This window comes from Hesperophylax consimilis, chromosome 5 (assembly GCF_061612785.1).
Source record: "Hesperophylax consimilis isolate HC1 chromosome 5, BYU_Hcon_1.0, whole genome shotgun sequence".
NCBI lineage: Eukaryota > Metazoa > Arthropoda > Insecta > Trichoptera > Limnephilidae > Hesperophylax > Hesperophylax consimilis.
The window spans coordinates 9877731-9890940 of record NC_142840.1 but is presented as its reverse complement, the minus strand read 5'-3'; the positions used below and the strand labels follow the sequence as shown (position 1 = coordinate 9890940).

Here is a 13210-nt window from a genome sequence, read left to right as displayed (position 1 = left end):
GTGAATTTATAGATTTGAATATAAGGCGTGGTGTTTTCTCTTTCTAACATCGTTTAGATCACATTTCTCACCATGACAGTAAGGGAGACAACGATTTTTATGAGACAACGTTCCTAAAATCGACTGAACATGTTTAGCTGTTTGATAGCAAAACTGAACAAATCAAGGGGTTTTCAAAGCAAAACATGTACGGATTTCAGTATAATATGTGAATGTACACTAATGACAATGCGCAGTGTGTGTTATTACAATTTAATATGTCATTTCATGTCCTGCGGCGAAATATCGTTTAGTTTAATGCAGATAATAAATAGTGTGCATACCCATGAGCGTATATAACTGGAACGGATCCGTACAGAGCCATGGTGGATTGCAACTCGTACTCAAACACGTCCAAGTTATAGAGCCGGTAGGGCTCCTGTCCAACGGTGGTTCGGAGCGCAAAACTGTCCGCGTGCTCGGGGATGCCTCGATAACGTTAAATATATAATTAGTTTTTTATTAATGGCAGGTAATCTGAAACGCTCGAATCAGCCATTAGCGCTGGTATAGTAGGCGATCACGCTAGCTGTGACGAGAGTTTTCTACAAAAGATAATAATTGTAATGCTCAGGGCCTCAGATACTGCAGATAGTACACAACTGCTGAATCTGTACAAATCGCAACTGCGCTCCACTGTTAAATTTGGCAGTAACCTCTGCTCTTGGCAGTTACTTCCGGAGCCCTAAGGTAAAAACCTTTGACTCTGTGCAGAAACGGGCTGTCTGTTTAATAGATTCCCTTATCTTAACAAACGGTTTGTAATCTTTGCAGGTGTCAGGTGGCTGTCCTCGTTGATGCTCCGAAGAACTAACGTCATCGATCCCTTCAGCATGAGAACGGATCATTTCTACGACTCGTCCTTGAGTCACCTTGAAACAGCTCGGCTGTGAAACTATTTGTCTGCGTTTCCTCTCGCCTAAAACATCCTCTTGATGAACATGATTCTCTTCATGACCCATGTGCACTTAGTCCTCTCCACAAGAAGGCCTTCCACTCAACACCTCACAGATGATATTGGCCCTGAGAAAATTATTTTTCTTAAGGCCTCCTGTATTGAGTTTATTCCCTAAATTATGAGGCAGAGAATTATTATAAAACGCTAACTTTTTCATTTTTTTGGTAGATCAAATGATATATTTGGGCTTACCATAAAGATGAGTTGCCTTGGGGAAGGTGACGTCCATAGACAAACCTTCGGGGCCAAGAAGCTTGGAGTCGTGATGTGACTTGTAGTTCTCTTCCCACGCACCAGGGTCTTTCTCTTCAGGCTGCACAAAAAACAATATTATTAATAAAATATGACTTAATTATTCACAAATTAAAAACGACTAACCCCATTTTTTTACATATGAAATACGGCTTACACCATTTATTCACATATAAAATACGGCTTACCCCAATATTGTCAAATAAAATACAACTTACCCCTGTATTAACAAATGAAATGTGTATTTATTTTTTGGAATAACTTTATTGAGTAAAACCTCAAATTGTAATATTTAATTATTGAAGACAATATTAAGCGATTTCTAAACGAAAATCTAAAACAGAAAAATCAGAAAAGGATACGGTCACATCTAGGACTCGAACCCAGGAACCTTGCCTTGCCGGGGCACCGCTCATTGATCCTTTCGGCACCGTTGCACTATCGCGAAACACTCCAAATGCACCGCAATAAAAATATGCGGTCAGAAAAATTAAAACAATGTTGATAGTTTTTATTCGAAGTATGATACAGTTAAATGTAGCCTAAGGAGATAGGGTCCCATTAGATCAGTTGGTAGAGCGGTGCCCCAGCAAGACAAGGGTCCTGGGTTCGAGTCCTAGATGTGACCATATCCTTTTCTGATTTGTCTGTTTCAGATTTTCGTTTAGAAATCGCAAATATTGTCTTCAATAATTAAATGAAATATGACTCGACTTATTATTATCTTTTATAAGCATAAACTTTTTAATATAAGTGTGTTTGTCGGAAGTGACTTGCCAGGTAAGTATGTTTTGGTATCTTTTCTAAATAACAAATGTAGATCCTAGGAAATAAATTGTACAGCGCCCTTGAGGTGATTTTTCACAAAAACGGCGCTCTACAAATTATCCAATTATTATTATTATTAATGTCCTAGCGTCTGGACGATGTAGGCCCTCTGATTGGTCAAATTAAAATTGTCTGTTTCGGGTAAATTCAGCTAACTTGAAAATTAAGACACGATTTCATACTAAAATAGGATCACCCACAGACATAGGAATTAATAGACGAGAAGATAATGGCGAGGGGTAAAATCAACTGTTGAAGAACGAAGGGGTTAAGGCTGACTGTGATTCGTCAATAAATCAATCTGACAGTAAATAGGCATCTCGCATTATAATATCACCATATGTTAGCAGAACTCAATTATTTATCGTGCATAAATTCTTATACTAGAAATGTTAAAGGTCAACGCCCCTCATGCTTAGATCACATTTTTACAAATATTCCTGATATCAAAAATATAAAATCAGCTGTCATTCGTACATCTATCACTGATCATTATTCATGTATTTTTAACTATAAATTAAGCAATCCAACTTTGCCATTATTTAAACAAAATAATTACTCAAAAAAAGTACTTAATATGGATACATTAAAACACCAATTAGAATCAGAAAATTGGAATAAATTATTACAATGTAATGATGTCAATATATGTTGTAAAATGTTTGAAGAAAAAATATCTAAATGCATAAATGACTCGACAAATAATAATATAATAACCAAATCCAAAGTGTCGAACTTGAAACCTATAAAACCATGGATTACTCATGGTTTAGTAGTATCTGTACGACATAAGCAAGCTCTTTACAAATTAACTACTCAACAACCAAATAATAAAAATTTACTAAATCATTTTAAAGCATATAAAAACAAACTTTCATATATTATAAAAAACACAAAACAAAAGTATTATAAACAAAAGTTGAATCAGGCTGAAAATGTTAGTAAAAGAGTGTGGACAGTTATAAATGAAATAATTGACAAGAAAAAAACAAGAATAACGACATCGCTACTATATTTCATGACAACATGAAAACATGTTGTAAAGAAAATCCCTCAAAAGCTGCAAACATATTTAACACCTTCTTTGCGAATTTAGGGGAAAATCTTGCCAATCTCATTCATACTGACCCAAATATAACATTTCCAGACTGTAGTATTGATACTGACAATAATATAGCAACATTCCAAGTCACCACAGAGAACGAAATAATATCAATTATAAACGGTATGCAAGGAGGTTCTGCCCCGGGTTTTGATGGAATAACAGTTAATATTTTAAAAAATATTAAAAATCAAATTTCTAAACCATTAAAACACATAATAAATGTAAGTTTCCAAAGCGGAGTGTTTCCATCAATCTACAAACAAACTACCATTACTCCAATATTTAAATCTGGTAACCCAGAAGAAGTTAGCAATTACCGACCCATATCAGTAATCTCGAACATAGCAAAATTTTTTGAAAAGATAGTTAAAAAAAGGATAAACCAATTTGTAAAATGTAATAAATTAATTAATGAAAATCAGTTCGGTTTTATGGAAGGTAGAAGCACTCAGGATGCAATTGAAAAATTAACTAGTCTTGTTCATAATTCATTAGATAAATCATTAAAATGCATTGGAATTTTCATAGATCTTAAAAAAGCTTTTGATAGCATATCACACGACAAACTTATAAGTAAATTAAGAAACATTGGATTAAGTGGTACAGCTATAGAATGGATAAAAAGCTACCTTTTCAAACGCCCTCAAGTCGTAAAAATCAACGATGTACTTAGTCAACAAAAAACAAGTCACTCCGGCATACCTCAAGGTACAGTCCTGGGACCGTTACTGTTTATCATTTATGTAAATGACATATTCAATCAAAGATTAAACGGAAAAATAATATCTTATGCTGATGACACTGTCATAATAATTGAAGGTACAGATTGGAATAATGTTAATAACTTAGCAAATACTGATATTAATATACTGAAAAATTGGTTCGATAAAAACCTCCTCTCATTAAATACTGAAAAAACGAAATGTATCCCATTCTCTATCAACAAATTTAAATCAATTAGTACTAGAATTAAAAATTATAATACATCAACTTAAATGTAACAGAACTAATTGCAATCAAGAATGTTCTATACTTAGGACGTGTTGTTTCGGAGAATTTGAACAATTCATCAAATCTCAACGTTCATTTCCGGATTCTGTGAAAGTTCTATTCAAGTTCTGTTACTATATCATTATAGGGTAGTTGCTTGACAGTACTGAAATAATAACAGAATTCGAAAAAACCTTTCACAGAACTTGAAAATTAACTTTGAAATTTAAAGAATTGTTCAAATTTTCCGAAACAACCCGTCCTTAGTCTAACTTCTGAAATTAAATATCTTGGTATATATATAGATCAACATTTTAAATGGAAAAAACAAATTTGTGAACTTGTCAAAAGAATTAGAAAATGTATTTATATATTTATAAGACTTAGAAATATTCTTAGACTAGAAAACCTAAAAAGAGTGTACTATGCAATTGTACAATCTATATTACAATATGGTATTATTGGCTGGGGAGGAACTTATAACAATATATTAAATCCACTTAAAATAGTTCAAAGATTGATAATTGAGAAAATAATAATATTGAGAAAAACCATCCAAATTTTCTACTGAGATTCTCTTTTCAATATTCAATGTACCCACAATAGACAATATATATAAAAAATATTCAATTCTACAAATTTATAAAGAAATACAGTTAAATAACTTACAATTCAATTCATCAGTAAGATACAAAAAAACTATCAAAATCCCAAAACTTAATACAAAGCACACACAAAATACCTATCTCTATCTAGGTATAACATATTTTAACATCCTTCCATTATATCTAAAAAATATTGAAGATATTCAGGAATTTAAAATAAAATTAAAAAATTACCTAAAACTACTATAAAAGTCCATATCTTACTCTTATTATTATTTCCTTCAAATCTTGAAACTGTATTATTGATAAATCTTGCGTATTTCTTACTTATCCCTTTGGTTTTGCAAATATATTATTTACTTACTTACATGATTCCATATAATTGAGCTAGGATTCACTCACCAAACACAAGAGCCTTGTCTCTCTATGGTGAGGAAAAGCTATTATTATTTACCTTGATAACACTGTATAATATGTATACTTAATTGTATATTTATTGTAAAAAACATACAAATATTAAATAAAAAAAATAAAAAAATAAAACTTCTTAAAAGTAAAATCTGCTTTTGAATGAATAGACATTTTTACATGGGAGCGCAAATTACTCGCCACGTTATGAACAAATTTGCGAAATCCAAATTCGGCAAAAAAAATCGGTTCTATTTTCAGAGTCGAATATTTCGTTTAAGTATTTAGTTAAGACACTTTTATAAATGTTCATAATTTACTTCCCAGCAACAAACCAGCTTTGTGTTTCGCGTCCAGACGTTTCTCGATGTGATAGTATATGTTTCTAAAACTGATCTATATTATACGATGTGAATATGCTTAAAATAAATTAAAATAATGCTTATATATGGAATGTAATACGACAATTGGGTTTATTCTCTTTTTCACATCTATTTTTACAAGTTTTCATAGTACAAGTCAACATTTCGTATTTCGTAAAATGAACCGATGATGCCTCGACCATAGTTCGCACAAGAATGATGACGTCACGTTTTTAAATTTCACTTGAGGCCATACGCGAGCACAGCCGGCTCCAATGGAACCGGTATGGGGAGTGGGGATAATACACTTTTAATCACTTAGGGCAGGTCTACTAATATTCATATGTCTATGGGATCGCCTCATAATAATACGAGATTTCTTCAAAGGCATCGTTTCTGCTCATATAATTTTTGGATAATATCGAAGAAAATATGTTTTTGAAAGTTCATAATCTATTGGATTAATTACATTACAATGAAAATTATCCACAGTTACGTGATTATATTTGACGTTTATAAAAAAATCACGCGTTCCTTCAATGGCCGATACGCACAGCTATAGATGGCCGACAGAGCGCACCTCTGGCACTTTAAAAACGAATCAAATGAATGGCGCAAATATTTAAAAATGCAGCTCACAATATTTGACTACTTACGATTAACAAGCGTTTAATAAGAAGATTTCTTCTGGAAGCTTATCACTTTGTAATGGCATTTTTCATTATTATTTATATTTTTTTGTTTATTAATTATATCTGATTTTATATTGACATGTTTTCTAATTTCTAAAATTTCAAAATTATTTATTTGCGATGCTTTATATCCTGAGTGAAGTATTTTAAGACCTGATTTTTTTTATCGAAAGTGTGATCATTATTCAAAAGATGATTTGCAAACTCAGATTCACTATTTCCATTTAGAGCCCTGCGATATTCTTTAGTTCTGACTTCAAAGTTTCTATTGGTTCTACCTTTGTAAAAGAAATTACAATCATCCCAATTGAGTTTTTAAACTCCTGATTTTTTTTGTTTGAATTTTGCTATCTTTGTTATTAAGAATATATTTCTTCATTATTATTAGTGTAAAACGCCAGTTGAATACTACCAGGATTGTTTTTATATATAATTTTAGAAGTATCGTTTTCCACAAACAGAATTCTACGCCATTGTTTATTTTCTATCTTTAGAAAGACCGTTTGAAGAGAATATGTTTAATTTTTTTATTTAGTATTTCAACTATAAATTTATTAGAATAACCGTTATTAAATGCTAATTGTCTTATGAATATATTGTTTTATGGTTATATGCTATTTGTTTTTTTCAGGTCTTAAAATACTTCACTATAAATAATTTTGAAATTTTAGAAATTAGGAAACATGTTAATATAAAAGCAGATATAATTAACAAGATTTTTTTTATAAAATCTCTTTTAAATATTTTCCCACTCAACTGGTCTTTCCCGTCTAACGATATTGTAATTCCTAATTATTATAAACCCAGCCTACTCTTACCCCTCCCCCCTCCTTCCACTTCTTCTTTCCCAATTGCAATCTATATTTAATTTTTGACTTCGGTGTATACACAATAAAACGTAAACATTAAATTTATTTATTTATTGGACAATTTGCATAGCGCCGCTTTTGTGAGATATCACCTCAGGGGCGCTATATTGTAATAATCTTCCTTTATATATAGATTTTTACTCTCCTGATGATGTTGTATATACAGGGTGTATCGGCACTCACCCGACAAACTTTAACCAGCTATTCCTTAGCACATTTGGAGTAAAAAATGTTATGTGCACTTTGCTGTCCGGTAACGTTTTTTTTAATAAAAAATTAATTAAACATATTTTCACCACATGTCACCACTGTTTTATCCTTTGTCAAAATTTGAAAGCAACATCGCAACTTAACTCGCGTGTCGCTGCGAACGAAGCCCGTATTACATAATCCAGTACCAGAAAATAAATATTTTATTTAACAATAATGATTATTCACATTTTTCGCATGCGAATCACTGATTGTCTTCTTGTATTGTACACATCAGTTTTATTTTTGTATCTAAATTGTTTCACCTCTGGAATGCTCTGGTTTCACCTCTTACGCGTTTCACGTATTAAATAGTCTAATTTTGAAACTAAGAAACTAATTAGTAGATTTCCTGAATTTATAATCGAAGTCCAATAATTCTGAGCACTTTTAAAAACAATTTTCCTCACTTAGGTACTTATCAATTATAATAATTGGATTATTTGAACAGCGCCGTTGTTTTTTAAATCACCGTAAGTGCTCTATCAAAATGTTACTTGCTAGGCTATCCTACAACGTATATTTTTTAATAAATTTAGTTATTTACAACTTCGCGGAATGTGATTTATGAATATTATTGCTTATGTTAAAAGCCTTCCAGAATTACCGGAATATAACGAGCAGCTTGACACACTTAAGTTTATTTCCACTGATTTGAAGGTACAAAGAATGTATAGTTTTAAAAACAATCCCGATGAATCAAAAAACGGTTCATATAAAACTGCTGCGCAACACACTCACACAAAGGAAAGCACTCACACAAACGTCATGACTGCATTGGATTGAACACCTGCAAATGAATGCTGCCAGATTGCTAATTTATTTACATAATAATTATTAAATTTTATTTAAAATATCGCAAATTTTTTAAAAAATCTACAATAAATTACAACTATAATTTTAAAAAATATTCTTAACCCCACGCTTTTTCGTAATTGATTAATTAATTCAGAATTTAAACGTTGCTTGAAATAACTAGCCGTATTTGGTGACCAAATCTGAATATCCAGGTTTAGAATTTAAACAATGCTTGAAATAACTAGCCGTATTTGGTGACCAGATCTGAATATCCAGGTTTAGAATTTAAACAATGCTTGAAATAACTAGCCGTATTTGGTGACCAGATCTGAATATCCAGGTTTAGAATTGAAACAATGCTTGAAATAACTAGCCGTATTTGGTGACCAGATCTGAATATCCAGGTTCAGAATTTAAACAATGCTTGAAATAACTAGCCGTATTTGGTGACCAGATCTGAATATCCAGGTTTAGAATTTAGACAATGCTTGAAATAACTAGCCGTATTTGGTGACCAGATCTGAATATCCAGGTTCAGAATTTAAACAACGCTTGAAATAACTAGCCGTATTTGGTGACCAGATCTGAATATCCAGGTTCAGAATTTAAACGTTGCTTGAAATGACTAGCCGTATTTGGTGACCAGATCTGAATATCCAGGTTTAGAATTTAAACGTTGCTTGAAATGACTAGCCGTATTTGGTGACCAGATCTGAATATCCAGGTTCAGAATTTAAACGTTGCTTGAAATGACTAGCCGTATTTGGTGACCAGATCTGAATATCCAGGTTTAGAATTTAAACGTTGCTTGAAATGACTAGCCGTATTTGGTGACCAGATCTGAATATCCAGGTTCAGAATTTAAACGTTGCTTGAAATGACTAGCCGTATTTGGTGACCAGATCTGAATATCCAGGTTTAGAATTTAAACGTTGCTTGAAATGACTAGCCGTATTTGGTGACCAGATCTGAATATCCAGGTTCAGAATTTAAACGTTGTTTGAAATGACTAGCCGTATTTGGTGACCAGATCTGAATATCCAGGTTCAGAATTTAAACGTTGCTTGAAATGACTAGCCGTATTTGGTGACCAGATCTGAATATCCAGGTTTAGAATTTAAACGTTGCTTGAAATGACTAGCCGTATTTGGTGACCAGATCTGAATATCCAGGTTCAGAATTTAAACGTTGCTTGAAATGACTAGCCGTATTTGGTGACCAGATCTGAATATCCAGGTACTTCCTCACCTTCCACTCCTTCCCTTAGCCATAAAACTTACCCCAATTCAACATAAAAATTGTGTAGATTATCGGATGTAATGAAATGCATAATAATTAGACCCCAAAATACTTAATTATTCAGGGAAATAAACCCCTGAGTCATCAGTTGGAAATACCAACGACATTAAGTGAAATTTTAAACAATGCAATAATCCTATTATTGCATTGTTTAAAATTTCACTTAATTATTAGCATTAGCAAATAATATTGGGATTAGCAAATAATAATTTACGACAATTTACTCGGAAATCAATAAAGCCAGAATAATAAAAAAAGAAAGTTATCACTTACGTCGTCTGTAAGTGGCTTTACCAAAGTTTGATAATGCCGTCAGAAGGTGAAACAGCTGTCACGCGTAATAATAATTACAACTAGCAGAACTTGTTTATAAACACACTGTTTTTATAAATTTTTTAATAAGACTGTTAAAAATAAAAAAAATCTCTAAATTGAAATGGAGTTCTACAAACTAAACTTAAAATCAAATAAATTTATTGCGAAGGTTCAAAGTACTGTACTGTAATATTATATTAAATAATTTTTACGTGTTTAATTATTGTTTGAAGTCAGATTAAAGCGATTAAAAAACCCACCTGGCAATTCTTATTCGAGTTTCGTTGTTTTTACGTATTGGCGCGCTTACAAGCATCATTCGTCTCATTTTTAACCATTAATATTTAGTGTGTAGGAAAGAGAGAAGACGCTTTTCGACACACTTGTCGAAAAACTTGTTGAATGCCGATGGGCATACTCTTCTACAGATTTGATTAAATATTGATATGTAGGTAATATCAATATTGATGTGTAAATGAATGACATTGTGAGAATTTTACCAATAAATAATAAATGAAAATGCGGACATGTAGTTTATGTTATATTTTTTATTGGAGCATTTGTTCGAAGTGACTACCATTATTTTCAATGCAAGCCTGTAGTCTTGTTATATTTGATTATTTAAGTTTGCAGGATTCTCTCCTCAACTGCCACAGGAACAATGTTGTGTCCTCCGCCGGCGCCTTCAATCCAGGGTTGGTATGTCCAAAATTTATTTTTCCCTAGATTCCGGGTCTAAATTTCCCTAGATTTCCCTAGATGACAGTGGTATCACCTTGGCACCTTGATATTGCAAAAACTGCTGCTGTTGAAGTTTGAAATGAAAAATGTATTGAATTGGTTTTCGTTTAATCTGACATCTGACAATTACGTTTTTCACATTCATACAGAATAATGTGATGGTAATGGCACGGACATTTCTTGATGCATTACCATCATATAGAAAATTTAATATAGGTTTGGGTACTTTTATTTATTATTTCTTAGTTATTAAATTTCTTTATACATCGAGAAACTACAGAAAATACATAAGAGAAATAACATTTCAAAGGCATAATATAAATTAGATAGATATAATATAGGCAACATATGCGTAGAATTTTAAAATCGTCATTGAAAAACAAAAAAAAAACCTCACATTAAAACACACAGTACTTAAATCATCAGTAACATCAGAAACGAAGTATTGTTTTTGGTAATTATGCGGGTGTGGCAGAATAGGCAATATTTAGGAAAAAACATTTGAATAGAGTAAATTGTTAAGATCAAATACTAGCATTACATAACATAATGATACCTTAATCACGAATTGTGTGAAGTAGAAGATTACAGTAAAAACATTCGAATAGAGTAAATTGTTAAGATCAAATACTAGCATTACATAACATAATGATACCTTAATCACGAATTGTGTGAAGTAGAAGATTACAGTAAAAACATTTGAATAGAGTAAATTGTTAAGGTCAAATACTAGCAATACATAATATAGCGATGACTTAATCTGGAATTGTGTGAAGTAGAAGATTACAGTAAAAAATATATTTTAATTATAATAATAATCGTATAATTTGTATAGCGCTGTTTTTGTGAAAACTATCTCCGAGTGTATGTCTGATTTGCAGATTAAGGCATCAATAAGTTATATTCATTGTAATTGGCTTCTGTGATTGTGGGTTCTAGTCATACGCCGAAGATTTTAATTTAAATTTAGCAAGGAACAAGAAAATTTGGATTAATAATATCATAAAAATAATAGTTTGGATAATTTGTATAGCGCCGTTTCACTGAAATATTACGTCAAGGGCGCTTTAAATATAATATATTAGTACAGGTTGAAGACTGATTGAAGTTCATCAGTTTGGCACTTGGGATAATACAGAAGTGAAATGACAGAGGACAAACTGAATATTTAAAGCGTGAATAAAACCTGTAATGTTTAATGCATAACAAAACCCAGAAGTTCAGTTAATCATAAATACTTTTATCCAATTTGTTAACCAATGTTTTTCCTATTTCAAAATCTATGCAGGTATTTGAAGAAATTAATGTTTTGGAATGTAATATTCCGGATAATGTTTTGGTTGACAAACGGTTTCTAATTTTAGTTTTATTTAGATTAATTTGCGAAAATAGTCTCTCTACTGTTGCACTTGAGTGCGGCAAACACAGCATTGTTAAAATAAATTTTGAAAGCTTAGGAAATTTAAGAGTGTCATCGCCCAATTTTGTTTGACTGATTCTAATCCAAAATTGTAAAATCGAATGGTCGGGCGATGGGCCAAAATCAAAACATTGCAACTCTCTCCACTCTCTATCAAGGTCATTTAAATCTCTCTCTCCTACCAGATTTGGAAATAACATTGCTAGAGGAGCGATCGACCTGCATTGTTTTGACTTGACATTAACCGGATCTAATACTTTCAAATGTTTTAATATTTTCACTGTTTTATCTCTAAAGTTAAATCTTTGTAAAATTTGGCTAACCCCTTCAATATAAAATTCTAAGCATCTCTTTCTTAAATTATCTAGACTTTCAGAATCTATTTCAATCAGTCCGTTTGATATTTTGCCAGCCAGTACACCACCCAAGTACACATTTTCTAATGTAAGAAAATAGCGCGGATTATTATATTCAACATCTACTAGCTGGGTCCGGTTTAAATAATTCGGTTCAATATAACAACCTAGAATAGTTTTTAGAGTAGATTCTACACGGCTATATATAGGAGATGGATTTTAATTTTTTCTGACTGCATCTCTAAATTGAGATCATAAAAAAAAGGTAAAGAAAATTCTAAAAAATATAAATACATTTTGACTACGGGATCTCTGAGTTTGTCTAAAATAGATGCGGCTGCGGGAATGTTTTCCTGAAGATGAGCATGTGTAAAAAATAATACGAGTGCTTCGTATTGCTCTAGCAACCTTTTCACAACCGCGATCAAGGATAACCACCTGGTTTGAGATGGGTGGAGAAGTTTGTGTGGTTTGAGCGACAGAAATTCCTGAAATTCGACTAACTCAGACTGTCGCTTATAACTGTTTTTTAAATAGGAATATATGTCCCTTGCTAAATTTTCCACACCGGATGGAATCTTTTCACATGCATTGCTAGCACACAAGTGAAAAGAGTGACACACACATTTCATTATAAAAAGACCTGGAATATCATTTTTGAAAAGAAAAGAAAGCGAATGCCTAGAACCCATCATCACATTGGCACCATCTGCAGCAAAGCCCACCATATTAGCAGCATAAGGGATATTATTTTTAATAAAAAAATCTTTAATTTCACTATACATATTATCGGCAGTTGCAGAAGGCACGGGAACTAAATTCAAAAATAAATCTACTACTTGGTTAACGCTATTATCAAAAACTCTACTTACTAAGGCTAAATGCTTAATGCTGCTAATATCAGTGGACTCATCTACAATCAAA

The 13210-nt window shown here is 32.0% G+C and overlaps 3 protein-coding genes across 3 annotated transcripts in view; 1 reads left to right on the top strand and 2 right to left on the bottom strand.

Annotated features, from left to right (window-relative positions):
* Positions 1–1355, bottom strand: part of LOC149423504 (fatty acid hydroxylase domain-containing protein 2-like) — a 19796-nt gene extending 18441 nt beyond the window's left edge. Inside the window, exons 1-2 of the mRNA XM_089632224.1 lie at positions 1190–1355; positions 324–468 (exon numbers count right to left, since the gene is read on the bottom strand). Coding sequence (XP_089488350.1) covers positions 324–468; positions 1190–1226 — 182 coding nt within the window. The 5' untranslated portion in view covers positions 1227–1355. The remainder of the gene's footprint in view (positions 1–323; positions 469–1189) is intronic.
* Positions 1–13210, top strand: part of LOC149423502 (fatty acid hydroxylase domain-containing protein 2-like) — a 589487-nt gene that overhangs the window by 543601 nt on the left and 32676 nt on the right. The window lies entirely within an intron of this gene.
* Positions 1306–13210, bottom strand: LOC149423503 (uncharacterized). Its single transcript, XM_089632223.1, has 3 exons — positions 12495–13210; positions 11920–12453; positions 1306–1310 (listed from the first exon to the last, which is right to left on the bottom strand). The coding sequence occupies exons 1-3, from the start codon at positions 13069–13071 to the stop codon at positions 1306–1308; spliced, it is 1116 nt and encodes a 371-aa protein (XP_089488349.1). The 5' UTR covers positions 13072–13210.